At 52.6% G+C, this 26,624-nt stretch overlaps 11 protein-coding genes across 11 annotated transcripts; 4 read left to right on the forward strand and 7 right to left on the reverse strand.

The window, feature by feature from the left end:
• Nucleotides 1-415: 415 nt before the first annotated feature.
• Nucleotides 416-3,445, reverse strand: M409DRAFT_24336 (uncharacterized protein; the record flags this gene model as incomplete). The annotated part of the gene is made up of 1 exon (XM_033807198.1): nucleotides 416-3,445. The coding sequence occupies one exon, from the start codon at nucleotides 3,443-3,445 to the stop codon at nucleotides 416-418; it is 3,030 nt and encodes a 1,009-aa protein (XP_033666374.1).
• Nucleotides 3,446-5,642: 2,197 nt separating this feature from the next.
• On the reverse strand, nucleotides 5,643-6,375 carry M409DRAFT_24337 (uncharacterized protein; the record flags this gene model as incomplete). The annotated part of the gene is made up of 7 exons (XM_033807199.1): nucleotides 5,643-5,664; nucleotides 5,714-5,746; nucleotides 5,797-5,826; nucleotides 5,882-5,912; nucleotides 5,969-5,983; nucleotides 6,034-6,075; nucleotides 6,135-6,375. The coding sequence occupies 7 exons, from the start codon at nucleotides 6,373-6,375 to the stop codon at nucleotides 5,643-5,645; spliced, it is 414 nt and encodes a 137-aa protein (XP_033666375.1).
• A 173-nt stretch (nucleotides 6,376-6,548) lies between these two features.
• On the forward strand, nucleotides 6,549-7,009 carry M409DRAFT_36950 (uncharacterized protein; the record flags this gene model as incomplete). The annotated part of the gene is made up of 3 exons (XM_033810646.1): nucleotides 6,549-6,621; nucleotides 6,675-6,751; nucleotides 6,806-7,009. 3 exons carry the CDS (start codon nucleotides 6,549-6,551, stop codon nucleotides 7,007-7,009), a joined length of 354 nt encoding a protein of 117 aa, XP_033666376.1.
• Nucleotides 7,010-7,773: 764 nt separating this feature from the next.
• Nucleotides 7,774-8,825, forward strand: M409DRAFT_24339 (uncharacterized protein; the record flags this gene model as incomplete). The annotated part of the gene is made up of 3 exons (XM_033807200.1): nucleotides 7,774-8,239; nucleotides 8,291-8,368; nucleotides 8,416-8,825. 3 exons carry the CDS (start codon nucleotides 7,774-7,776, stop codon nucleotides 8,823-8,825), a joined length of 954 nt encoding a protein of 317 aa, XP_033666377.1.
• A 388-nt stretch (nucleotides 8,826-9,213) lies between these two features.
• M409DRAFT_55873 (uncharacterized protein) lies at nucleotides 9,214-10,727 on the reverse strand (the record flags this gene model as incomplete). The annotated part of the gene is made up of 3 exons (XM_033813120.1): nucleotides 9,214-9,563; nucleotides 9,619-10,170; nucleotides 10,223-10,727. 3 exons carry the CDS (start codon nucleotides 10,725-10,727, stop codon nucleotides 9,214-9,216), a joined length of 1,407 nt encoding a protein of 468 aa, XP_033666378.1.
• Nucleotides 10,728-11,552: 825 nt separating this feature from the next.
• On the reverse strand, nucleotides 11,553-13,957 carry M409DRAFT_24341 (uncharacterized protein; the record flags this gene model as incomplete). Its single annotated transcript, XM_033807201.1, has 2 exons — nucleotides 11,553-13,465; nucleotides 13,516-13,957. The coding sequence occupies 2 exons, from the start codon at nucleotides 13,955-13,957 to the stop codon at nucleotides 11,553-11,555; spliced, it is 2,355 nt and encodes a 784-aa protein (XP_033666379.1).
• A 474-nt stretch (nucleotides 13,958-14,431) lies between these two features.
• On the forward strand, nucleotides 14,432-15,123 carry M409DRAFT_24342 (uncharacterized protein; the record flags this gene model as incomplete). Its single annotated transcript, XM_033807202.1, has 3 exons — nucleotides 14,432-14,522; nucleotides 14,572-14,913; nucleotides 14,963-15,123. 3 exons carry the CDS (start codon nucleotides 14,432-14,434, stop codon nucleotides 15,121-15,123), a joined length of 594 nt encoding a protein of 197 aa, XP_033666380.1.
• Nucleotides 15,124-16,426: 1,303 nt separating this feature from the next.
• On the forward strand, nucleotides 16,427-18,383 carry M409DRAFT_55875 (uncharacterized protein; the record flags this gene model as incomplete). Its single annotated transcript, XM_033813121.1, has 4 exons — nucleotides 16,427-16,892; nucleotides 17,096-17,724; nucleotides 17,800-17,943; nucleotides 18,039-18,383. 4 exons carry the CDS (start codon nucleotides 16,427-16,429, stop codon nucleotides 18,381-18,383), a joined length of 1,584 nt encoding a protein of 527 aa, XP_033666381.1.
• A 1,800-nt stretch (nucleotides 18,384-20,183) lies between these two features.
• On the reverse strand, nucleotides 20,184-21,374 carry M409DRAFT_24346 (uncharacterized protein; the record flags this gene model as incomplete). Its single annotated transcript, XM_033807203.1, has 4 exons — nucleotides 20,184-20,582; nucleotides 20,637-20,745; nucleotides 20,796-21,182; nucleotides 21,235-21,374. 4 exons carry the CDS (start codon nucleotides 21,372-21,374, stop codon nucleotides 20,184-20,186), a joined length of 1,035 nt encoding a protein of 344 aa, XP_033666382.1.
• Nucleotides 21,375-22,251: 877 nt separating this feature from the next.
• M409DRAFT_55877 (uncharacterized protein) lies at nucleotides 22,252-22,927 on the reverse strand (the record flags this gene model as incomplete). The annotated part of the gene is made up of 2 exons (XM_033813122.1): nucleotides 22,252-22,559; nucleotides 22,621-22,927. The coding sequence occupies 2 exons, from the start codon at nucleotides 22,925-22,927 to the stop codon at nucleotides 22,252-22,254; spliced, it is 615 nt and encodes a 204-aa protein (XP_033666383.1).
• A 922-nt stretch (nucleotides 22,928-23,849) lies between these two features.
• M409DRAFT_55878 (uncharacterized protein) lies at nucleotides 23,850-26,015 on the reverse strand (the record flags this gene model as incomplete). The annotated part of the gene is made up of 2 exons (XM_033813123.1): nucleotides 23,850-23,934; nucleotides 23,983-26,015. The coding sequence occupies 2 exons, from the start codon at nucleotides 26,013-26,015 to the stop codon at nucleotides 23,850-23,852; spliced, it is 2,118 nt and encodes a 705-aa protein (XP_033666384.1).
• Nucleotides 26,016-26,624: the final 609 nt, after the last annotated feature.

Raw genomic sequence — 26,624 nt, forward strand, 5'->3', positions numbered from 1 at the left:
CCTCGCGTCAGCATTGGAATGTTTCAGAAGTGCTTGGAAAAGGAGGTGCATAGAGATCAGAGTTCGTCTCGACGCAGTTGTGCCTGATCTTTATTACTAGGCTCGTTCGAACGCGCTGCCTTCAAGCAAGATGAATTCGACAGAATGCAAAGTAAAGCTAGAACGCAAGACGATTATTCATGTGTGAGTATCTAACTTACTGTACACTGCAATCAAAAATCAAATGAATCACGCTTTTCAATCTTCTGTCCCATGATTCCTCCCTGATTCCAAGAAGACGCTCTCGAAAAAGAGATTTCACAAGTACAGACGCTCTAAAAAATGATGCAGTCATGGTGAGGTTGGCCCTCCTGTCTCTTTGAGTTGCAAACTTGAGATCTGAGTTCCCAGCTGGCATCAGCTTTGAGCCGGGTCACTACTCAGCCTTTGCAGTGTTGTAGTGGGGATCGTTGATTTTGAAGGGCATGCTTATGGGTGGGTAAAAAGTCAAGGCCCTCATGATCTGGGTGGAGTTTGCCGAATTGAAGAGGCGAGAGTTCAGCGTGAATGTGCAGCGGCGTCCGAAGGCTTTGCAAATCCTACACTGACCTGGTGAAAGTTGGGTGTATTTTCCTCCGCTTCCCGCAGTCTCTCGATTGGAGACAATGCCTTCAGACAGCCGGCGAACAATGTCGCATTCCGCAGTATCGCAGTATTGTCTTCGCCTGCCTTGCCCTTTTGCCTCAGAGAGATTCAACTGGTTCGCCTGAGAGATGGTCGGCGTTGTGTTTCCATATCCTCCCAAACCCAACAGCTGCATCCTCTGCCTGATTGTATTGTCAGATTCAACACCGGGAAAGGCGACTGTCGTACGTGCAAGATCGGGTTCCTTGATGATGAACTTTTGTTCAAAGTTATCGAACTCGACCTGTAGAATCCTGGTAGGGTTCATCACCTGCCACCAGGAAGGAGCTTGAACGAATGATTTACGCTCTAGCTTGTGTCGTAGAGCGATGGCATGTGCCCACGTCGTTTGGCTGGCCGGATATGCATCGTCCTTCAGGTCCATCATTGCGCTTGATTGCCAATATTTCGCCAGCCATTGGCCCTTTGAGTTCTTCCACTCAAAACGCACACCGACTTGATTTGCCTCGTCCCAGCTCTTTCGGCCAGCGATGTCAGGCAGACGACCGAATGCATGGTCATGACGCCCCTGCTTCATGATCTCCACAGACATGTAGACAGTGTCGCCAATCCCAGGACCAGCTTGCGCCAATGATTCATTGAAAGCCAATGTCGGGCTCATATTCTTGCCTCTCGATGATTTCACCACGCCGTAACAAAGCTGCGCGAGCTGTCTGCCACTACTTCCAACCTTGGTAACTTGACGCGGTCTCCGGAAGTATGTCCATCTGTCACCACTGTCAACTTTGACGAAAAGGACCTCGTCGAATTCGTCCCAGCGTGCTAGAGGGCTGTCCCAGTTGCATCCACCGGAATGCTTGAGCGTGTTGGTCCATCCAATGTCATCAAAAACTGTATCCGCTAGACATGAAAGAACAGAAGCCACAGCCTGAGCGTCCAACCCGTTGATGAGGCTTCTCATGCTCTCTTTTTGTTCAGGCTGGATCTGTCCATTGTTGTGCAAGACCGCTGGTTTCATAGCAAGAGCTTCTGGTCGGTAGGCGCGGAGAAGTAGAATAAGGGCTTGCTCAGCAAGCAGATACTCTTCTGACGTCCAGGTGTCGTCGGTCCGGGCTAGCATCACACACCATCGGCGCTTGGCCGCAGCTGCAATTTTGTAGTGAACGGCAGGGGCATTGCCTTGCTCTGCTTCTTGGGTGGAGTCAACATGCTGTTTCCACCGCTTCCCAAAGCGAACTTGCGTCTTGCCGATGTAGTTGCGTGGCTCTTGGCCATCATAGGCAGTGAAGGACTTGAAGTCGCTGTATATCCACATGTAGATGCCGGTACCTTGGGTCTGCTGGTTTACCCAAACCCCTCGATCCTCAAAGTCGTTGATCGACCACTTAGCTGTCTTGTCAAAGGCTTCAGAGATGCCTGCCGATTCGACAGCCTTGCCTAGCTTCCGTGCAAACGCCTTGATCCGGTCGCGATTGTTGAGGACTCGGAATATGTCATCTGAAAGCATGGTGTTCACCTGTCCAGCCTTGGCGAACGCGGTGTAAAGCTGGCTGACCAGCTCCGTAATCGGATAGTCGTCCTCCTCGAATGTCATGTCCTTCTCGGCACGAGGTCTCCTGGTTTGAATTGTAGCCTCGATGCCGATATCTCCCCATTTCCTGTTCGGATTGCCTTTCAGTGAGTCCACTGGCAGCCACATCGTCTGCGGGTCATGTGATGGTATAGTGACCTGAATGTACTTCTTGCCGTCCTTCTCGTTCTTCGGCGATGGTAAGAATCCAGAGATGTAACCGATCTCGCCCATTCTGACACGATCTCCTTTGATGCTGACAGCGTCCTCCACAAGTTCGACCGGCTTGTTCACGGCTTTGGCATGCTCTTCGGGCAGTGCAATACCCCTGAAGACGGCCAAGGGGCTGTTGTCCACCGGAATAGAAACAGGTGTGCCATACTTGTCGAAAACGATGCTCGTGTGATCATTGGATTGTGGCGATACTCCGGGAAGTTTGGACATAAGATAGGCCACCTCAGCGTCTTGCTGGTCCTGCCGAGTACCAACTGGCAGCGTAGCGGGTGTGGGTGGTCGAGTCACCGCAGTCGTGAGGAAGGCCTTTGCTTCGTCCACCGCTTGATCAGCCCTCTGCAACTGCGATGCGAAAGCATCTGACTTTGCTCGAACATTCTTGCCGCGCTTGTGGCCATTGCGAGTAGCTGAGTCCCCAGCTTCCTGGGCCAATGCAAAAAGAGTGTTCTGGACAACGCCGACAAGCTTCCACATGACAGCAAAGACAGCTATCCCGAGCAAGCTCAGAATGACAGTATTTGCGTTCGCGAAAAGGCCCAAGACGTTGAGACTATGCTTCGTGTCGTTTGTATCCGAAAGAGCTGCCACTGGGCATATGAAGATGCCAGCTATGATGCATGTAATGCTGTAGTAGAGTAGCACGGGGCTGATCGAGCATGCGAAACTTGATGCCTTCGCACGTGAGCTGGTAGTCGAGGCCTCGGTAGCTCGTGGGGGGCGGGAAAACTTGAAGAACTGGCGATGATGATAGTCTCGGCGATACCCACGCTGGTGGCGAGAGTACAAGCGCGATGGCAGAAGGGACAGTCTCTGATGGTCGACGGGTAGACGGTGTAGACGGAGGGCTTGGTGCTGATGCTGGATAGCACGGCGATCGCGACGAGCTGCTTGGAGGTGGCGAGAGGCTTGAGCATTTTGTCGGCGGAGGCGCATGTGGTCGCAGCGAGCTTCTTGCGTAGAGATGAGCCATGGCGAGAGGCGCGACAGGTCCTGCGCACGCTTCTTGCGCCGACCCATGATGGCGAATGCTGAGAGATGAGGTATGCGAATTGGTGTCGTAGGGTGTGGAAGCAGGCAAGGGAAGAAGATGGTGTAGGTGCTGTAGACGAGTGTGTTGTCTGTGACGAGAAGAGAAAAAGAAAAGCTGCTCTTGCGATCTATTTAAGTGGAAGAGAAGGTTGTTGGTGAATAAAGCGCAGAATCACATGGGCTGCAAAGGGAAAGTGCGTTCACCTGCTTGACTCATCTCTCGCGAACATGCATGTGCATGAAAGAATCATGTGCACACTGAGACACTGCTACGCTTGGGCTTTCTTTCGTGGCACTGTGGTGAGCACCTGGACAATTACGCATGGCCCCACGGTTTCAAGACCAGATAATCAGAACCTCAATATGCGGCAGCAGTCGGGATTACACTCTGTATAGACTGGCATCCGAGGAGCAAAGAACTGGAGATTCAGAACCAGCACCCTGGCAGTGGTAGCTCTTGCATGTGAAAGGCGGCTGCAGGTGAAGGCAGGCAAGGACTGGGGGTTGGTTGGTGAGACTATCGTGCAGGCCAATCTGCCAGAGCGACATGTGGATGTGCCAGCCACTTCGGACATCTTTCATATCGCATTTCTGAGTGGTCTTCTTCGAGATGGCGAAGGCGGCAGGATATGAGAGCCATATCCCGGTAGTCATGCCGTTGACTGCAAGGCTTTTCTGGTCTTCTTTGTCGGTCAGTGACGTTTCTTGCGTACTACAGTATCGAACTGCCCTTCTACATCGCATATATCTCATCACCTTCCATCTCAAGTCCATCAAATGAATCATCGAATGTAATAAATGAATTTTGCCATCAATCCAAGATTGAGAATGGTGTCCACGCTCCACGTTCCATGATCAGATGTTGTTTCCAATCGGGTTGTTTCCAGAACGGCCACTTGTCCCGCCCCATCTTTCTCTTTTGAACCTCAACAAATCCAATACCTCCAGCCCATCTTGCAATATGTACACAATCACATCAGTAAGTAGATTAATCAACAGCCTCCTTCGGATCCTCCTTGACGAGTGCTGAAGATACACAGGGTTGCCGTGTTAGAGGTCGACGGCCTGCTCGGGCCTGCGACAACTCGATCGTCCCACTTCATCGCATAATAGTATCGACGCCACGCCGTTCACGTTGTTGAGGATTTGCCACCGCCGCGAGAACTCGAGAGGAGTGGAATGGGCTGCATTCAAGAGCTGATGATCGATGGGGCACGCAAGGGCCGGAGCACTCGGCTCTCCGAGAAATCCAACCGTCTGGCGTCCACAACGTATGTTTGTCGGGTCGTCGAGGACTTGACACTCATCTGCTGTATATTGGCACTGCCATCGTCCAGTCTGGCTCGATGAGAGTCGCTGCGAAGCAAGTCGGATTGAGGCGTGGCTGTTTGGCTCAAAGCGACATAAGAGCAGAGCCTTCACCTGCACACTGGAGACCAGGCTGCATAGGCAGAAGGATAAGACTTGCGTGGCCACACAAGACTCGGGCGCAGACCACTGGACATGGCCGAGAAGGGTATCATATCCTCAAGAACCTCACCACTTGCTGCTGATGTCATTGGAAGTCGTCGTGGACCTCATCCGTGGTACTGTCTGCGTAAAGTATAGATTCGCCTCTTGATCTTGTCGAAACGACGTGATTTTTTGGATGCTTGGCCCAAGAAGCTCATGGTATGGCAACGGTGCTTTGGTCGCTGACCGTGAGAGCAGGCGTGGCTCCCGCCATATGGTATGGCAACGGTGCTTTGGTCGCCGACCGTTGAGCAGGCATGGCTCCCGCGATGCAATACCGCAACGGTACTTTAGATGCTGACCGTGAGCAGGCGCAACTCTGGCAAATGTTTGCGTGGACGTGACGATGCCGGTATTTGGGTGCTGGTGACGAAGTCGTTCGGCCGGACCATAGAGCGTCGTGCTGAAGTGGTGGTGGGTTTGATTCCTGGATGAATGATGCGGACAGGCGCCCATGCTCATCCCTCGCAGAAGTTGATATCCTTCCGGCCAGCTGATTTCGACGGGCACAAGTTTTGAAGCCAAGTTGGGACGCCAGAAGAACCGGCGTTATGGTATGGCAACGGCGCTTTCCAACAGCCCAAATGCTGAAAGAAATGCGCCGCTGTTTTTGGGCTTTTTTTAATGATGCTGAAATTGGGTCCAAGATGTCGAGCAAATGGCGAGCATAAAATCACAAATCGTAGGCGTCGGCGCTGCAACTGTTAGAAGACCATGCTAATCAAAGGCTCGTGGCATAGTTACCGAGCGTCGTCCATCTCCACGTCGTCGTCTTCGCTGTGCAAAGTCAGCATAAAGCCGGTAGCCGACTCCGCTTGAACCCTTACGTCTTCTTCTCCTTCTTGGCCTTCTTCACCCTGCAAAACACAACATTCAGCTATTATACCCAAAGACGAGATCAATCAAACTTACTTCTTCTTGACCAGCAACGCGGTGGCGACTCCTAAAATATACGATTAGCATCCATGTGCACCCGCAGCATTTACGCGGAAGACGAACGCTTCTTCTTTGCTGCTACGAGTACGTTAGCAAGGCCTTACAAGCGCGTGGAGCAGGTTACTTACGCGGCGGCGCATTCTCCTTGTCGTCGTCGTCATCTTCACTTTCTAGCATGGGTCAGCTCGAAGTATTCCCGGCTCTGCGAAATCCATCAATGCTATCTCACCGCTGGACGATGCTACTCCCTCGCCAGCAGCCTCGACGCCGAAAGCGACGGCTTGTCGCTTCGTAGGCGTATGTACTTGACATACTGGCGAGGGAGAGCTCGTATCGAAGGGGACATCGGCGGGATCGACGCGGAGCGGTATCAAATTATCACAAAGGTAAACAACGGTCTTCACGCCTTGCGCATCGATATGGGTTCGGGCACCTGCCCAGGCAATGTTCTGGCGCTCGGGAGTCGTCATGGTGTGAATTTGTTCTGTATACCGTCTATCTACTCCCACTTTCACCAGGTGAGGTCGAATTTCACAATCGCGAACAGCCGTGAGGAAGGCACCACCACGAGCACATCCCACCTTCCTCACAAGATCTTCGACGAGCACAAGGATCGACACACCGCATTCGCCGCAGTCAACAAATGTATGCTACTCGTCTCCCCGCGATGGAGAAGTATGGTGTCGCCCCGAATGGAGAGACTGTGACGGAGGACTGTGAGTAAATGATTGACTTGCGAGGATGAAGTCTGGGGCTGAAATCTGTGCAGTGAAGACCAAGATTCCACCGCACATTCGCTGGCAGGCCGAGAACTACAACCATCTTCATGAGCAGCCAACGGTCTTTGTAAGTGGCCAACATCATCCGTTGTATGCGAGGCCGTACCTGACGAAATCACAGTATGCCGTTGCGCTCTCTCTGGCCCTGATTGGCGACAGCCACCCATACACCGTGTATGCGGCATGGGGATACACTGGCCTTCGTATCATCCACTCGCTCATCCACGCGACGGTCAACAAAGTGATGGCGCGCTTCAGTGTCTTCGGTACCAGCTCTGTGGTCGTTGCTGGTTTGACGGCTCGTTTGGCCCAGCTGGTCTTCTAGGTTGGAAGCTCATGGGTCGCGAAGAGATACGAACGAGTGCTCAGAAAGCTGCCCGTGATGGTACCCCTAGCTTAACAGATTGTATAGTGAAAGTTTTCCGGTCGCTGCTTTCACTCTCCATATTTTGCCAAATGAATTTGAGGAGTGTTCTTGATGGTGAAGGGATTGGCACTGTATAGATCTTCGATGCTTCATCACGCAACTGTCTGGGTGCTTGGAGCATTCCTAACACGGATCGCTGGCTGTGGTAGTTGGGGTCGCAGTGATGGCATGTCATAGATGACTGATGACTTTGATGCTGTGCAATATCTGACCAGGAATATATCGCTAACGTCGACAATGTTGCCAGTGAGGACAAGCTCGTAGATGAAGTCTTTGAACTCTTGGGGAAGCCGTAATAAACGAGCATGGCCGTTTGTTGACTCCCCGCATCTGACGGTCTGACTCTGCCGTTGTCAATGTGTGGAGAGGCTGGCCATGGTTGACAACGACGGAGATAGTTGAATGGCACTCGAAAAGTTAGAGAAGAGAAATTGGCCTGTCACCAACATATGTCCTTGAATGCGGTATGTTCTGAGTCGCACCTTCCCAAAAAGCTGCAGCCGGTCATGTGACCGCCCTCGACTGCCGTTTCAGAAAGACTTTGGAAGGCGCCGTTCCTCAAGCTCAAGGCGCCAACCTTTTGCCTGGCTTGACTTCGCAACAACACCACACACTGGACATCCAAATCCAGACGAGCATCCGAACGTTACACCACCGCCACCATGGCTAGCGACACCGCTGATGCGCAGCCGTGTCGTCTGCTCGGAATCCCACGCGAAGTCAGAAACATCATCTACGAGTACTTGACCGTCGATGACCCCGTCCACATCACCCACCCAACAGAACCCGGCGCAGAGTCCAAGAACACGGTGGTCCTAGGCAATGCGCCCATCGTCAGCGTCTTCCAGACTTGCAAGCAAATTCGCGCCGAGTACAAGGACGTCTGCTTCAAGAAGGCGATGATCTTAATCTACGCGACCATGCTCAATCTCAGATACGGCTCGTTCGACTTCAAACGTGGCGTCCCCAAGAAGCTGTTCAAGAATGTCAGCATGTGTCATCTCAAGATCCCCTTCTACTTGCTGCAGGAGGTCGACGACCCGAACCAACTTCGCGAGTTCATTATCGATGTCAGCGTTGGTGAAGCCGAGGAAGAGACGTATGACCGCGAGTGGACGCCTTCCAAAGGTTCGTGATTACTCTGCCCTGTACATTGTTTGCGGTACTGACTTTCCAAAGACGCCGTCGAGCGCCTCTCTGTCATGCTGAACCAGCTGGGCAGATGGATCCGGGAGAAGCAGGCGTCCGTCTACATCGGTATGAACTCAAAACACCGCTCCATGATCCTCGCTAACTCTTTTCAGACCTCGTCGTGCACAGCAGCATGGAGGATTTCGAAGACTGGACTCACCGGCGTCTAGTGCAACCGCCAACCTTCGCATACTTCGCCCACGATCAACACACCGCATTCGCCGCAGTCAACAAAGTCGACCTGTGCTTCTCGCTCCACATTCCTCTCTCCTCCGAGATCAAGGCCTGGGACATCGATCCAGACCTGCTCATCGTCGAAGAGGATGTAGCCACGGAAGCAGCCGCCGACAGCAAGACCGTGAGAGAGACGGATGATGGCATCGCGTACGAGACGGCGGATTCGAAGCAACAGTGCACTTGGCTCCTGTTCCCAAAGTGTCGGTCCCATGCTGCTGGAGGATGGTGCGGCTTTCGGCCTCAATTCAACGGCATTTCGCAGTGCACATGCTGTCGCCACAAGTAGCCGGGATGTCTGGGATCTGGTGGTTAGGAGGAGTATCCGAGTACGGACACGGTCGATCGCATCGGCTTGGGTTCAAGTTTCATAGGCAGCTCGCTTTTCGCTGCGACGGTTCATATAGCTCAATGAAGGATGGATTCGCTTTGCATCGTTGTCAGCCTCGGATTGATCACACTAATTACGGCAAAGTGAACATATGTCTGCAACCTGCGAATGAACCCAGAAGTGACAGCTGCAAAACGGTATGGGCCATAGATGGTATCTTCAGTCTACTTCCCGGCGCCGTTCCATTCTTGCAATGCTTGGGCACGGTTGCTCGCACTAATACTCTCTTTATCCTGCCTCCACCTTCCTCTCCTCTCCTCCCCAGAATCTTCTGTATGGTATCTCTCTACTCATCAGCCACCAAGTTCTGCCCCTCTTTTAGGCCCGCGACAACAAGGGCTTCACCCTCAGCCCTCCTGTACAGATCCCTCACATCATCAGTCATGGTCTCGAAGTGTGAGCTGGCATCGTAGCTCTTGCTAATGAAGATGTTGTCCTTCGTTCCATCCTCGAGAGGCTCGTAGATTGGAATTGGCGGACCCATGAACTGCTCTTCTATCTTGCCGAGACGCTCGAGACCGGGTTGCAGTTCGAGGTGATGGTTCGCGTTGCTTTCGGCGATGGTGCTGACGATGGCGATGTAGTAACCCTTGGGGCAGACGTTGTGTGCGGAAGAGACCATGGCGATGTAGATATCTGCAAAAGTCAGTCAGTGCTGCCAAAACCACTCCTCACGGTATTCGTTACTCACCGTGCTTCCTTCCAACCTGCGACTGAGGGATTATAAGCTGCAGCGAATCGGCATTATCCGTCTTATCAATGGGGTGATTCAGGATGCAGATGGCCTTGAGGTAGTGTCCCACTACCCGCACCTTCTCAGGGAAGTATGATGGGTCTCCAATGATCTTCTTGCACTTGGTCTCGAACTTCATACCCTCGCCCTCTTCGCCTCGCTCTTTCATTGTTGCCTTGATGCCTGAGACCTTGCCACCGTCGTACTTGATCTCGTCCACGTTGGCGTTGAGCATGTATGTACCACCGTAGATGGCACTGAGACGGGCGAAACCCTGTGGTAGCTCGCCCAGGCCGTAAAGTGGGTAGATGTATGGGCTCTTTCCGTAACGGGCCATGCTGTTGACGTAGAGTCGGATACGCTCGACACAGTCTTTGGCCGCGCCTTTGCTTTCGATGTAATCGTCAGTGGTGTAGAGAGCCATGCTGTGGCCAATGAAGTCGCGGGTTCCGGGTTCGAGGCCGAACTTGTCGTAGACCTGACGCATCGTGGTTTGAGCGAGGTTCATGCCTTGGCAATCCTCAGTAGTGGCCCTTCAATCCATCTCATTCCTTATACATACCGTTGTGTGTGCTTGGGTTGGCCTCGTCAAAGTTGCCTACCCACTGCAGGAAGTTCCTCGCCCGTCTCTTCTCAAAGATACCCATCAGAGGGCTCTTCAACGCCTCCCCAGCATCACTGGGCACTTTGGCCACGGTTGCCTTTGCGCCGCTGCCCTGCTGAACATAGCTGCCGGCAATTTGCTTGAACTCGACGTATCTCGTGACATCGGTGGAGACGAGGATGTTGGTGAGCTCCCCGTTGCTCATAAGAAGCTTAGGCACGAGATCGATGTTCCAGTCGTTGGCACGGCCGTACTTCTTCCAAGGCTCGGAGCCCTGCTGGTAGTTGCCGTACTTCTTGAACATGGTCTCAAGATTGACGGATGCTGCCTCGGCGCCATAATGGTCGTTGCGGTCCAAGTGGAGGACTTTCTTGCCCTTGACGGACTCAACACCGGACAGGATGCACTCTGTCAGACCGGTGCCCAGCACGACCAGGTCGTATTCGGGGGCGATTTCTTCCATGATTGCTCGTGTGGGTAAGGTGTGTACTGAAGGGGATGCAGACAAACAGGAGGTGGTTGTTGGGGAAGTGTTTACTGGCGGTCAACTGCTGCGTTTCTTTGGCCTGGAGCTAGTACGTGGGGAGCTGCGTGCCCGTGCGCACAAACGGTAAAAAGTGGGGCAAGGGTCTATCAAAATCAACGTCACTTGCACTTTCACTCAACTACTTCACTTTCGTACACGATCAGCCAGTTCGGAAAAAAATCCGAAGCTAAATCGTTTATAGCTGAATTACAAAATGCCAATCGGCGCAAGTGTTTCCCCCGTTAGCAAAAGCCATGGGCTCCAGGCCTCGCCGACTGCGCGGGCGCGCGAGGAGGCCATGCGGTCTTGTGTAACCCATTTGGAGGCTGAAGAGATACTGGCGGTCACAGGACTCTTTGTTTCATCTTCTCTTATTCTTTATGAAATACAACTCATTATCTTATACAGCCTCTATATGGACCAACACGACGCAGATTCCCAAGCATCCGCCCACGACCTCGCGGATATACGTCACAGACTATTGAATTTGCATGAAAATCGAGCACCTTTCTCGGACAAGTCTTATCCGTACACCTGCGAAGTTCTATCAGTAGGTACAAAGTCATCAGGAGTGGGATTTTTCGAAGATGCCTGCTCGGCTCATCGTTGGACAGGGCCGCAAGGTACTCTGTACAGGCGTGGTGCTGAAGTGTCTCGTGAATGATTGGAGTGAATGGGTAGCTCAGTGAAAGCTACAGCACTCACCGCGCTGACTGTAGACAAGAAATATGTGCAAGTGAATACTCTTTCGAGGAAGGCAATTCAGTACAGAGTCACTCTTCTCTTCGCCCAAGCCGCCTCCTTCACTTCCCTCGCCATCTCCGCACTCTCCCTCAACGCCGGTCGCAGATGCTCCATGTACTCCCGGTCCTGGTCGTTGTTCAGATCCATATACTGGAAGTTATCCCTTTCCAGCTCCTGTAGCGTAACGATGAGCACTTCGGTGCAAGTCAACCTTCGCCATCCCCCGTTTCCAGTGCTTTCAAGCAGTAACATGTACACTCGGCTACCAACTTGCCCAACTCGTGCTTTCTCCTCGAATAGTTTCAGAAGCGCAAATTCTTGGCCTGCATGGGGTTCGTGATGCTGGTAGAATTCTGTCGTGAAGCTGTCGCCTCTTTGGAGCTTTTGCCGGCGGATGTAGCTGTGGACCGTTCGCAGGGTATAGTCTTCAGGACATGGACTTTGAGGGTCCGGGAAAGGTAGGAAGGGAGCTGTCAAGGTCAGTGAACCGCCTGCGAGAGCTCCCAGAGTGTCTGTGCTGTACTTGGGCACGACTTGGATATTGTTGACCTTGGCAAAACGCTTGATACTGCGGTTGATCTGATAGGTGCCTTGGAAGAACGTGACTCTGCCTTGAGTGGACGCCCAACTCCATGACGGGGCCACGTAACCTGGAGGCTTGACGCTCTCTGGGTAAGGGCCGACCACGAAGTTGCTGGGCGGAATGTGGCCTGGATAGGTTCCGTATTCGCCGTTGGCATTGTAGAGGTTGTTGACAGTCCAGGCTAGGCTTTCAATCAATTCCTCCTTCCACATGCCGGCGATGTAGACGCCACCAGTGGCTCGCTGGAATTCGTCGGCCAGACCGGAGAGGGCAGGGAGTCGATCTTGCCGGCTGGTTATCTGTCGCTCCGTAAAGCGCTCGACGACACCTCGCCAGTCATCGTAGTATGTTGCCCAATAATCCCCCGGCACATGCAAGACACCCTGACTCGACCATCCGATGTCATATGCGTCCCAAAGCGTCACAACGGGAGGCAGACCAAGGGTGCGAGACAGGAATCGCCAGAGCTTGGCCAGGGGGCCTCGATCGCGGCGGAGCTGGAGCATCGAGTCTTTGCTGAGATATGACTCTGTAGCTCGTGGTAGCAGTGAAGAGCGGCCAGTCTCATCCACAAAACCATTGGCGCATTCGAATGAGATCTGCTGCGTCCCGAAAGAGATTGTTCTCGGCGCCAGAAGCCGTTCTTGCAGCGTCCACGCTCGGGTGAATATTTTCGTGCCGAGCAATTGGTTGTCTGGGATGTCGATAATTGGTCGCAGATAGACAAGAGCTCCTTTGGCGTCGTATTCCCACGGTAAAGCGCAGTATGGTTTCGAGCTAGTTCTTTCTTTCAGGAAGCCCTCGCCACCGCGAGAAGCTGATGCGGCTTCGATGGTGATGGCTGCTCCTCGGTAGACGTCTCGCATCCTACCAGCTTCTCGTGCCCAGTCGTCTTTCGAATCTTGCCGTTCTTGATCTTGAAAGATACAGAGCGCATCGATCCAGATGTACGGTATATCCATTTGCCTTGTCACGCAGATGGCGTCTCTGAGTGTGGCAGGGAACTCGTCGATGGGAATACCGGACCTTAAGCGCTCTTCGGCCTCGTGAGTTAGAATCAGGTCACGGTCAGGACCCCAGCAATACGACAGTGCGGTATATGCTCCACTGCAATCTGAGCCTTGCACCAGACGAACGAGACCGTCAGACTTGCTATCAGCATCGTCCGAGCCAACGGCGAGAAGACGAGTTGGCAGCCTGAGACCTCTTGATCCACTCTGCCCGCAAGTGACGTGTTCATTCTGGCAGTTGCGCATCCATGTTCGAGCAAGGTCGAAACACTGCTCATCCTTCGACGATGAAGCCTGAAGCCGAGCCAAAAGGCGGCTGTTATCGGACGGAAGAGCACCTAATCACATCAATCAGCAGAGCTCGTGATCCTGTGATCGTATTCATTACCGTAGTCAGCACAAACCTCAAAGCATGCCAGCTGCCTTTGAGAATTGTGAGGTGGCGGTCCATGCTGAATAACGGCTACATGCGGTGTTGCATTGAGACCAGCATCCCATACCAAGGTTCCAATGTAGATTTGCTCGTTGCCGATTCCCCTACACAATGCTTCGTCAGTGAGCTCTGCTGGCTCCCTCTGCCGGCTGAACTCCCGCCAGATTGAACGGCAGAGATCGCAAGAAGATGAGGCTGCCTTCAGAGCATGGAGACCGGGCTGATGCTTGAAGTGCTTTGGGATGGCATCGTGAACCACGCCTTCTTTGGTCGACCTGAGCAACCCTCGATCATCGATGTTCGATTTGGCCGCCGAGGCTTCGGCTGCGAGCAGTAAAGCGCGGACATTGAAAACTTGGCAGATACCACAGAAATTTGGAGAAGCACAGGGCGTCATTCCGATTGTACATGTAAGGAGAACGAAGAAGTAACTTTTGGGACCGTGTTGAAAGGTCACAAAACATTGTTCATGCCCTGCGGCTGAGGTGCCCTGGCGGCTGGCTGGAGGATCTACACATGGTAGAACGATCGCTGCCACGATATCACAGCCTTGGCAAGCATCTAGACAAGTCAATCAAGATGCACAGACAGACAGTCTGGGTCTCCGATCAATGATGATGGTATTGTGACAGTGGAGTAGACACAGCAGCATCAGAGGACGTGAGGTTGGTTGGACCAGCACGGACCGAGCCGACTAATCCGAAACCTTGTCTCACAACAGGGGTCCGGCTCGCAACGCGTCCTCTTGGAGCAGCTGTCAAGTGAATGCCTTGAACAATTATCTGGCAGCCTAACCAGCCCAACTCCCTCGTCCGCCGACTCGATCCACGCCCCGTGGTTGATGTCCCTTTCACCACGATAATCACTCGCCATGGCCGACATCAATGCGCCCCCGGGCAGCCTCAACTGGCGGCTCAGCGCCCATCCCATTACTCTTGTAACCTTCCTCTCCTTCAGAGCTGGTATGCACGACGACCCCGCTATATCATGCGCATACTAACATCTGAGTAGCGAGTCTTCTCGTGTACCTTTTTGGCATGCTCTTCACTAGCAACTACGTCCTCATCTTCATCATCACGATCAACCTCCTCGCAGCCGACTTCTACTACCTCAAAAACATCGCAGGAAGACGACTTGTGGGACTAAGATGGTGGAATGAAGTGAACCCGCAAAATGGTGACTCACACTGGGTGTTTGAGAGTGCACCACAGCCGAATGAGCCAGGTGGAAAGCTTGTGAACTCAACCGACAAGAGGTTCTTCTGGTTGGCATTATACGCGCAGCCTGCGCTTTGGGTTGGACTCGCGATTCTGGCAATCGTCAGGCTTGATTTCAAGTGGCTGACGCTTGTTGGTGAGTATACTTCTCCGGACATGGGCTGGGCAAGATCTGACACTCACAGTGATCGCACTGGTTCTCACAATCACCAACACCTTGGCCTTCTCGAGATGCGACAAGTTCAGCCAGGCAAGCGGTCTAGTCGAGCGCGGGCTCTACTCTGGCTCTTTGGCCAGGAATGTTGGCGGCGCATTGGTGTCGCGAATCTTTAACCGCGGTGGCTAGAGTCATACGCTTGTTGAGATGTACGTTTTTTAACACCAGCTTCTACTTACTGAGATACCATACAATAGCATCACATTTCTCCGATCGTCATCCTGGGAAAAGGTTGTACGATGAGGCAGCAATCAAGAGCCAACATCATCCAAGCGTCTGCTCGCCATGATCATTCCTAATATGCTCATGCAGCTGCCAAACGAAATAGAAGACTCTTCCACAACCGCGAACGAAGCACATGTGCCGCAAGCCACCAGGCTCGTTGATGTTAATGACGATAAAGCCATGTTCTTCGACTTCGCTGGACCTCTGTCTGTGGCCCGTCGTCCGAGCAACGTCCAGCAGTTCCCAGCCACCATCTGATGAACAGCCTCGACCAACAAGTGTACTATCCGGGAGTTCTGCAGAATCAGCTTCGGCCTCCGAGAGCCCTGGCTGCAATGGGATTATATCCTCAGATCTAGGCATGCCCTCTATTCTCACCCACAAGAAGCGACAGACGCCAACGTGCGCGTCCAGCACAATAAATAGTGACTACTAACGAGCACAGATCAAATCTCATCTCGTAAAATCTTAGATTTTCGTCACCAGAGGATCACTCGCCCAAAGCCGATCAGGGAGAATTGCGTTCACAGCCTATCGAATCGACTGATCGCTCAACCTGTCTGAGAGCTACACACGTGGAGGATAGGAGCACTGATCTGGTCTGAGCGCGCGGCTGTCTCAAGCTACGGACGTAGCGAATGCGAAGGCAGGGGAGACATTCATACACGGCATGCCCGATTGCTTGGACGAGTAATGGCTTGTAAACGGCGAAAGATCCCAACAAATTTGACACCCGAACATGAATGTGCAACGTTCAGTACGAGCTCTGCAGACGAGCAAGATGCGACTCCAGCTTCCTTTGGTCGCACAGAATCAGGCCCTCCGTTTCGGATACTTCCAGCCCTGCGGCGCAAAAAGCAGGCTTTGCGCAGGATACGAATACAGCTGCCATCGTAGAACGGGAGCTGACTGGAGAGTAAACGTGAATCTGGACATTCACTGGCTCTTGGAAACTGCCACATTCGATTGTGGCTTCGCACGACCAAGAAAGGGATGGTAATAACATCGCGGCCAAGAGGAGGGCTGAATTGAATATGGCGCCGAACCAAGAGCTGACTTTTCGTTGTGCGACGATTGGACACCATAAAAAGGACTTGGATGCCTACCACAATGTTGCAGCATTACACCTCCACATCTATCGATCGCAAAGATTTGAAGCTCCAACCCGAACAAGGCAGTCGACGTCAACTCTCGACCACACACCAAGATGCCGTCCTTCAAAGTTACCACCGCCATCGCCCTCCTTGCCACTCTCACAACTGCAGAGTCCCTCCCCTCTTGCACCACAACGCTCACTCCCGACCCCCAATGCTGTCTCGGTCCTCCAGGTCATACCGCGACGTCTTACGTCGACTGCGAAGGTTGTTGGCTATACACCCCCTACCCAACAGTATGCGACCTGGTCCGCTGCGCCGCGCCCACCGGTGTCCAGTCTGACCGGACCTCCACCGTCACCTCCTGCGCTGCGAGCATCACGCCTTCGATCGAGACTCACGTCCGCCGCCAGGACGGCACGATCACTTTGGATGATCCTACGGCGACCTGCACCACTACTGGGACGAAGACAACACCTGGGTGTCAGGACTGTGGAGCTACGGCTTTTCCTACGACGAAGACTGTTGGTGTGGATTGTGGAGGGTGTGCGTTGCAGACGGTGGATTTTGAAGTGCCAGGTAAGTGATATGTCGCTGCGGGAAGAATAGTTGTGCTGACATGTATGATTCAGGTCCTTGCGTGTGCGCTACAGTAACTACTGTGATGGAATGTCTTTCCAGCCCTACGATCTCTTGAGGAAAGAGTTGTTTGAAGGAGGAAGATTGGATGAAGCTGGTTTGAACGAGCCCTCAATACGAATCTCGTTTACCCTCTGTATCAGAGTCACAGTCGCTACCTCCTGAAACCATTCTGTTGACCCTTGCATTGCCCTTACCTGCCTCACCACGTCGATACTGGTCGAGTCTGGGTGTTGTTATGATGCACTCCTTCGATCAAGTACCCGGTACCTGTGAGTCGGTGCAATCCCCATGTTACCAGACCCCAACCGCTAACACAGACAAACTACAATCTCTCAAGCTCGCCAAACTACAACGGATGCGCTCGATCGAAATGATCGCTCACAGCAGCGGCATCCGAAAACACTTCGTCGCAGCCATCGATCACGCAAGAAAACACAGAGCAGGAGTCTTCCATGCCACGCTCGGGACTTGCTTCTTCACTTTCTCCATTTTCGAGAGCGGAGTCGTCGCCGATGGTGATTTTGGCCATCTCCTCCTCGACTTCCTCATCTCTTTCCGCGGCGTCGCTCTCCCTTTCTCGCTCCTGAGACCACTCCGCCTTCGCCTCGCAGCTGTCTCTTGGAATACTGAAACTCCTAGGCCTCTCCTCCACGGGCAGGAGTACTTCTCGCAACAGCTCGTTTTCCTTCTCCTTCCTCGGAATCTGCAACAAGCAAACAAAGTACCTCCTAACCAGTCTCTGAAACGCCGGTTTGCTCTGCAGATCCGCGTACGTCGTCTCCCACAACTTCTCGCCGTGCAGGAGAAGGAATCGATCGTAGGCGATCGTGGCCTGCGTTTCTAGGAAATCGAGATCGTGCCAGATGTTGTGGAGGGCTGGTGCTGGGATCGTGCGGGAGATGTGGTCTTCGGCGAGGCGCCGGAAGGCTATGGGGTTTTTGGAGGGGAGGTGCAGGTCCGCGAAGGCGGCGTCGAGGGTGTCGTTTATGTGAGCGAAGGAGGATGTTGGGAGGGATGGGTTCTTCTTGCGAGCCATTTGGCGTTGCTGAGCTAAGTCTGCGAGTTGTTCTGATACAGTACTAGGCCTGGTGGACTATATGTGCTGACTTACTTTCTTTGATGCATACTTGTCTTGCAACGACAGAAAAGACAAAACAACATCCATTCGAGTGTTTGCTCTTTGAGAAGGTGAAGGCTATGGGCCTAGGAAGAAAGTCGAGACCAGCTCGAACATTCCATGATGCTACAGGATCTTTCCGCCGTCATTCAGCAATTTCCATGACAGTCTCTCAGCTAATGACTGACCGACATGCGATGCCGTCAACGAGCGGTTCCCTCGAATGCTATGCGGTGCATAAGCTCCTCTGCTCTCTTACCGCAAGTCGATGGCAGAGCGACAGCGCTGCCTTTTGGCAAAGCCAAAAATGAGACAGGTTTGCTTCCCCTGAAGTCCCTCTCGAAGAAAGTGCGCCACACCCTAAGTCGCACAGCATTGATAGTCGAAATCTCAGGCAAAGTCAAGGCCCCATCCACCCTAACGCAATTATCCATCTCCGCTAACGTCTCCTCCGGCTTTCCAACTCCAAAGTTATATTCAACGACGAGCCAGCGGCTGACCCTCAGCTCGAACGAGATTCGCAAGTCCACACGTGCTCTGAGCCGGCAGAGCGAGGTCTCAACTTCATTCCAAGCATGAAAGAATCTCTCCACGAAGGTGTGATTGATCTGCGAGCCGAGATGGACGTGGACCTTCCGCAGCTTGAACATAACCCATTCTTGATCGATCGCCCTGCTAAGGTCGTCGGCAATATCTCGGGCGTGCGGCGATCGTGTCGCTGAGGAGACGAACTCTTGCGCTTTCTGCTTCATGGTGCTGCTTCCCTCTGGTAGCTGCAGGTCTCTCCTTCTTGCCCCAAACGGATCCCCCTGTGGTACCGGCCACGCCGACAGAGGACCCGCTGCCGTGAACATGCTTTCCATGTTCTGGAGCACTGGCACCTGGAAGTGGTATATATTGAGCCAGTACGGGAGGTCGCGCGTCTCGTTGTAGATTTCCTTGCAGGTTATGGCCAAAGCAAATGTGGTGTCTTTTGTTCTGTCCTTTCGTCGGTTGGTGAAATCAACGCTGACACCTTCGGGTTCGTAGAAGACGGAATCGTAGATGACATTGCGGATATCGGCGGGCAATTGGAAGAAGATGCAATTGGGTTGCTGACTCTTGTCGAAGATGGTACTCATGGCTGCGTTCTCCAAGTATAACGAGGACGTTCAAGGCCACTCCGGGAAAGTGTCCAACCCCTCTGGATTTAATGCCGTCAATCTTGGTCTGCCCCGCCTGACAATTGACAAAGGATTTCGTCCTGCTGACGTCTGGTCTCACTTGGACGGCAACGGCGGTAATGGCTTGGTAGGCGGTGGACCTGGGCAAGGTGGGAAAGCACCCGGCATGTCTTCGATTCTTTGTTCTTTGACAGAGCTGACGAGTCAATACCTTGAGACCTCCAGACAGACGGTCAACGAAGGTCACTATATGTCCTTGCATGTGAAACGATCAACATCACAGCAACGATGTCGGTATTCCTTGCCACTGTCCTGCCTCGCGATCGAATGAAGCCGCGGCAAAGCACAGCCATGCTAAGCGCCGCTGAACGGAACAGTCGTTCACGCAGCGTCTGCCGTTGAACCCGTTGCGACGAAGTTTGGTAGAGAGAGGAGAACCACCAAAGTTCGGCACTCAATCAGGATTCCGGAACGCTTCTGGGCTGGGTCACACGGCAAACCGAGCCGTTGGCGAGCCGTGGTTCTGCTGAGATGGCGTGGTCGCTTCCGGGAATTGTGGCACTTCTCTGTGAGAATGGCTTGTGTTTCAAGGTCAGCTGAGCAGGGGTTTTGAACGTCTTGCTTTAACCAGAGATGTTGGTTGGAGTGGCGCAGGCGAGACATGCGTGGCTGGCTTTGCCAATTGTGTTCTGATATGGTCATTGATCTCTCGGCAAGGTCGCCGATTATCCTACAACGCGATGAGCTGTAGCGACAATGCGACCATGCTCTGAGACACGAACAGAAGGTCTTCAGATCGATCGATCAAGGTGGAGTTCGGTGTTCCGCGCATTGAAAGCTGACTGTTATACGAAACGACGACTGCCACGTCAACCAGTACAACCGGTCTCGACTTAAACGATTGATTCGCTATGCAACTTGGCTATACCACGATCATGCTCGCTATCATTAGATCTTGTAAGTCAACTTCACCCCACTGACCTTGCCCTGTCTCATCTCATCCAAGCCCTGCAGAACTCCCTCCAGCCCCTGGCCCGTCTTCGGTGGATGTGCCTTGACCTTGCCTTCGCCCATCAACTTTTCGTTCAGGCGGAAGTACAGGTTCGCAAGGTCGGTCTCTTCCTTTGTTGCTGGGAAATCGTTGCCTGCCATACGCCATGGTTCACCGTTTGCGCTGTAGGCGATGACCTTCTTCAGTCGAATATCGTCTCGGTCGTAAATGGCCCGGGAGTTGATAGTGGCGATCTGGCCGCCAGACGAAGACAGGGAGTCCAGGCAGATTTTGGCTCCACCGTCGCCAATGCAGTCCATTACGTGGTAGAGCTTGTCGTTTGTAACTTCGCGGATCTGGAGAGTGAATCAGCTTTATTGTCGAAACGGAGGTAGGTATGAAAAACTCACCTTTTTACCAACGTCAGGATCGTTATAGTCGAAGATTTCGTCCGCGCCCAGAGACTTGACGAAGTCGAAGTTCCTGGCCGAACAAGTCGTAATGACCTTGGCTCCCGAACTGTTCTATCATCAGCACAAGAAGAACACCTCGACCCGACCAGAACTCACAGCTTCGCATATTGAATCGCCACGCTAGCCATGGCTGAGCTTCCTCCATATATCAAAATCGGGTACTCAGCAGGGATCGAGCCTGGCATCGGCAGAGCGAGCTTCTGGTAAAGACACAAGCCGATCGTGGCAGTCGCCACGCCCATTCCAGCCGCTTCCTCGTCGGTGACATTGTCTGGGATTTTGAATGAGCCCTTTGGGTTGGCAACAGTGTATTCACCAAAGCACCCGCTGTCGTGGCGGAGAGTGTTGGCCCCATGGACTACACCGGCAATACGATCGCCTTTCTTGAATCTGGTCCCAGCATTTGGGCCGACTTCTACAACTACTCCGGCGAAATCACAGCCGACTGTTGCTCCGGGGGTTGGCATCCAGTCAATGTGCTTCCTATTGTGGACGTCAGCTAGGGAAAGTAGATGAGGAGATCTGTTTGCCTCACCAGTCTGTCGGGTTGAGTGCCACACAGGAATTCTTCACAAGCAAAGTCCCATCTCTCAATTTCGGCAGCGGAGAATCTTGAATCTCAGCCTTGCCGGTCTCGACAATCTTGATAGCTTTCATCGTGCTTGGCAGGCCCATATTTGCGGTCTTTCCCTCGAATTTCCCTCTTAGTCTGCGGGCGTGCGTCCCACTGGATCTACCGACGGGATAACCGATCTTATCTATTGCTATGTGTGATGCTCAGAGCCCTACAGAAATTCAATGCTCGATGGCTGAGAGGCCCGTGGACTAAAACCGAATTCTTCCGATTTTCCGTGCGTATTACCAATTCGAACGGCGGCATAGAGCTTGCACAACTCCGTCTGTACGCGCTCTGCTCAATTAGTGATGTGTGGCTATTGGACTCTTGCTCTCGCTTGCAACAGTCATTCAGCTGATGATTTCCTTAACGAGAATACCAGCAACACAACTCGTTCACTGTATTTCACATCCTGGAGATACACTGCCGATCGTCATGAGACCGGATTAGTAACTTGCGAGAATTCTCCGACAACTTCCCAATGCGGAATGCTGAACGCTGTATAGCTAACTTCACTAAGACCGTATTGGGCAGACGTTGTACTACCAGATTGCCGTTTGTGGGCAAACGATGGAGAAGATTTTTGATCGTTGTATTCACGTGTTGCCAGAGTATATGGAATGCTTAATAATCCACAGAACAGGAGCATGTGTTTTGTCGTTTACTTGTTGCAATGAGTTAGTCTTGCGAGAGCCACCTTGCTACATCTTTCTTCTCGCAGATGTAACCGGAACGGGAAAGCAGGCAAGATGGTATAGCAAAAGTCTAGAGGTTCTAGGGGCTTATTGTTGACTGATCCTTCAAAACTGCGGACGAACTCTATGCCCGAAGCGGCATTTCACTGCTTGAAGGATCGCGAGAGCGAATCTTGTGTCGTTGCACATCTCCAATAAATTATTATGTGTACATATCTCATATCGACATTGCCCGATCACTCTAGATCTTTTCAAACTGGCGAACAACATCGACCTTCTGACAAGATGGGTTCTCCGGCTTGCCATTGCCCAACACCCAAGCCAAGGTCTCGTAGACGTAGCCCTCGAAGTTCGTCTTGCAGACATACCAGCGGTACAGTCCACGGACTTTTGTGCTCGTTGGTGGGTTCACGGTGTCGTCGAGGGAGGACTGCACGTGCATGCAGTTGGCCGTGTCGAAACCGACTTGCTGGCCGGTTTGCGTTGGCTCGAAGAGTGGGAGAGCCACGTTCGTCGAAGGGTCGGAGAAGAAGGTGAGGGGTTCGGACTCTGCAAGATGGTTATCGAGGAGTTCAAATCAATCGAACGACGAAAAATTGTGTCTACTTACCATTCAGCTTGTCAGCCTGGAGTTCAAAGGTCAAGAGGCCAGTTGGCCCAAGGTTCTTGTCGGAAATGGTTTGTCCTGAGGTGGTGTTGAATTGGAAGGTGTTGTATGCTGTAGGCTTTTCGGCGTTGACAGTGCAAAGACCTTCAATGGCCGCACCCTCGTGGCACGCCTCGAGGATTTTGCCATCAATTCTCTTGTCGGCACTCTTGATGATGAGCTGGAATGGCTCCGACTGCTCGCTGGTTTGTGCGAGGCCGCTGGAAGCGAGGGAGAGCACCGCTGCGGTAGAGATGATGGTGGTCTTCATTTTTGCTGTTGTAGATGGTCTGTGATGTCGGGAACTGGGTTCGGTGAGTTTGGATTGTGTTGTTGATGCGTTGATACTGTTTCATGATGCTGATGTTCGCTCTTCCTTATATCCCTTTGACAACAGCACCAAGAACCAGTATATCGGCCACCGGCAAGTTGACACGAGCAGTATGATGTCGCTCGTATCAAAGCTCAAAGCATGAAGTGGTCGCATCACACCGATGTGACGTCGCTCTTACCACTTTGGCAAACCAATAGCTACAAGACTAGACGATCTTCCTCCAGTGGCGTGGAGTATAAGCTATATGCGGAATCCCATCGGCACTTACGTGCCGGAATGCTATACTTGGCAGCATAGCTCTATGCTGGTGCCAGAGCTTGGAAAGAGGCTGCATCGTATCTCTGCAGTAGGTGAAGAACGGTCTGGCAAACGAGTAGATCAGGTGGTAGAGGTGTGGGAAGCCTGACCGCTGGATTTTGAATCGCCGCGGAGAAGTGACAGCCTTCAGATGCAGATGGTAGTGACGATGTCAGTGCTACATCCCAAAATGGATATCCTTCGACTGGCGATTCGAACTCCAATCTGGCCAGTAGTGCAGCTGGGAAGAACACGAACCGTAGCTCAACTTACCAAGCAATACCAAGCTCAAAGAAGCACGTACCAGAATTTGCGAAGAGTATGACGACCAGTGTTACTTGGAAGCTTCATCTGAACTTTGTTCTTTCAAGGCCTGGCCGACTTGGCTTGTTCGATGATGTCCATGTACAACACATGAATCAGGACGCAAAGGTATTTGCTGGTGGAGGTATGGACTGGCTCGTCTCGGGTTGACATCGATGACCCTTTTGCGGGATCTGCTCTACATGTGCCGGCCACAAGAAACTGATCTGAGACTAGGAACAGTTATGGCTTTCGTCGTCTACGCAATCTGAACCTCTTCAACTGCGTATTTGCCGGCTTCCTGATCTCGAACGATTTCGCCGTCCATGGCTCCATGAACATAACTGTTGCGAAAGTCAGAGCTTCTCTGTCAGCTAGGTGCCGTCACTTACCACTCAGCAACAAAGGTGTAATAACCGCAACATGCACGAAGCACAACAGGCTTGTCATGGCCGAAGAGGATGGCCACTTCGTCGCCTTCTTCTACCCTTGGAGGGAAGGAGCCAAGGTGCCCTGAAGATAGGCGTGCAACGGATCCCATGGCGCCCAGCATGCTGATTTGAAAGTCGTCTTCGAATCGATAGTCTTCCTCGCCATATGCGAGGAGCACGGCTTCCTCTTGGTCGTTAGTGGGCGGGAAGGGGCAGCCATTCACAAACACAGATTTGTCGTGCCCAATGCGTCGGCTACTCAGCAATGCCTTGAAAACACTTTTGGCAGCATTGTCCCATGAAACTGTCCGCCAAAATTCGTCTCGTACAAACTGCTTCAGATAAATCAATGCCCGTCTGTGTTCGGATAACATCCGTCGCATCTTGTCGTCGAGGGTGCGTGAAGTATCATCAGAAATTTGGAAGCCCATCGGACCGCTGACAGGAAATGTCAAAATCGTGCCCAGCCGAATGCCTTGGGCACACAGTACCCTGTCATCTACAAGAAACTTGAATGGGTATGGTGATTTGCGATATAGCCCTGCATTGAAGATCGAGGACTCTTTGATTTGGAAAGACTCCAGTAGCATCCGCGAAGTATTGAATGTAGGGTCGGGATGGTCGGATCGCCAGTCAGGGACCCAACTGGGGAGGTCTCTGGGCTGCAGTGAACGACTGCTCCTCCAAGGGTATACCGCGGCGAGCAGCGTCAGTGTGCCCGTTTCGATGATGGAGCTTTTTGTCCAAGCACAGAAAACGCTCTGGAAAGGTGCAGAATAGTCTGGCGTGGGTAGGCGTGCACGTTCCTCGGCGTCCAGGAGACCTAATATGCAGTAGATTTTGTCGCGGGGATCCTTGGAGGATTGTACACGAGAGTATGTGAGAAGCTCACACAACGTTAGCCTCCTCTTTTTTTCACGTGCGAAGCGGAACGCTAGAACAGCGGCTGGCAGGTTGAGTAGTCGTGAGCCGTCGAGTGCTTCGTTGTATTTGTGGTGGAATCTTCCCGACAATCCTAGAGACCGCCTAGGCCTAGAGTATTCGCTATCGCACGTGTCCGTCACATACGCATGTCGGAAATCACACACGAAATAGCTGAATGTCTCCCAGTCGATTTCGCGATGTCCGCAACGAATGATAGCGCTTTTTGCCAGGACAACTTCTTGGATGACCCAAGCACGCCCAAACCATGATCGAGAAAGGAACTTGTTTACAGCAAGACGTGCCTGGACGGGAAGATGTAAGGGCATGAAGAAGTGACTCTGGTCGTGATCAGGATGCTCGGCTTGCCAGAGGGTTCTCCTGGTACGATACAAATCTAGTACTTGCCAGAACATCGCACTGGTGTTGCTGATAGGTCCGACCCAGACCAAGACCCTGCTGGCCCGCTGGTAGACTGTAGCCATGTTCTGCACCTGTACGTTTTTCTCCGCAACGTCTCGTTGGTTGATGCATACTGCGTCTACCCAAAGCACTCGAGGTTTTCTGCCAATGTATCGACACTCCTTCAAAGCGCCAAACAAGTTGGAGGTGACTTCAAATGGTTGGTCCTCTATGTAGATGGTGCGTTTGTTTGCTTCATCGCCCCAAGCGTATGAAAGTGCTTCGTAATTCGCCTTGCTTGAAAGCAGTTCAAACGCCAGAGAACACTTGATGGGGTCGTCCCTTTTCTGGGCTGGCGACAGGACCAGAATGCGAAACCAATGCTCTGGATACGGGAAAGGCTTGTAAACGTACAAGCTATCAATCATGGGCGATGGTTCAAATGCGGAGTCGCACAGAAGCTGCTGCAGACTCGTAAGTGCTGGCAAAGGTTGCCCAGTCTCCACCGCCATGCTCTGAATGATCAAAACCCCGGCAATGGAGAGACTGGCCCCAGCGTCAACGAACCTGTTGGTAAGTTCGCCCATGCAGCGAAGGAAGGTTGACTCCAGCGTGGCCCTGACTATGCACTCTTTCACTGGCGAGAAGGGTGCGTCGAACTCTTCATCCATGCTATGCATTGGTTTGTCCAGTTCTTCTTGGTCGCAAATCTCGAGCTTGCTCTCCTGAATAGCCTTCGTAAGCCCAGCTGAGATTTGAGCAAGCCGTTCGATGTGAGGATCTGTCCCATGAAATCTTCCATCATCGTCGAAAAGCCCTCGTCGCAGTTCAAAGAGGGCTCCAATCCAGCCTCTACTCAGTCTTTGCAATTCTCGGATTGGCGATGATGCTCCTTCCATGGCGGGCTATTCTGTTGAGTCTGCGGAGGGCCGCAGCCGGGGCAGTCTGAGATGCCCAGATAGTTGAAGAGCACATGATTTCGAAGTTCGCCATGATTGAGGAGTCATTCGTTGCCGCTGTCGCTTGAGACTCGACCAAGCATGCGCCGAGTGTGCTTGCAGGGGAGCGTGGGGACACGGATGCGCTGGCATTCAGCTGAGCGGCCTCAACAACATGGCGTCGGTTACAGTATATCAGACGAGACTCTCCTCGCGTCGGGACTGTTGAATTGACTGCCTTGAGATCGTTTCCGATCGTGTTGTTGCTTGTCGTGGTGTCGTGAACTTTGAGTTCGATCCTGCGGAAATTGAAGCCGGGATGTCGTCGTCGTCGGCATCATC

This window comes from Zasmidium cellare, assembly GCF_010093935.1.
Source record: "Zasmidium cellare ATCC 36951 unplaced genomic scaffold M409scaffold_22, whole genome shotgun sequence".
In the NCBI taxonomy this organism is placed as follows: domain Eukaryota; kingdom Fungi; phylum Ascomycota; class Dothideomycetes; order Mycosphaerellales; family Mycosphaerellaceae; genus Zasmidium; species Zasmidium cellare.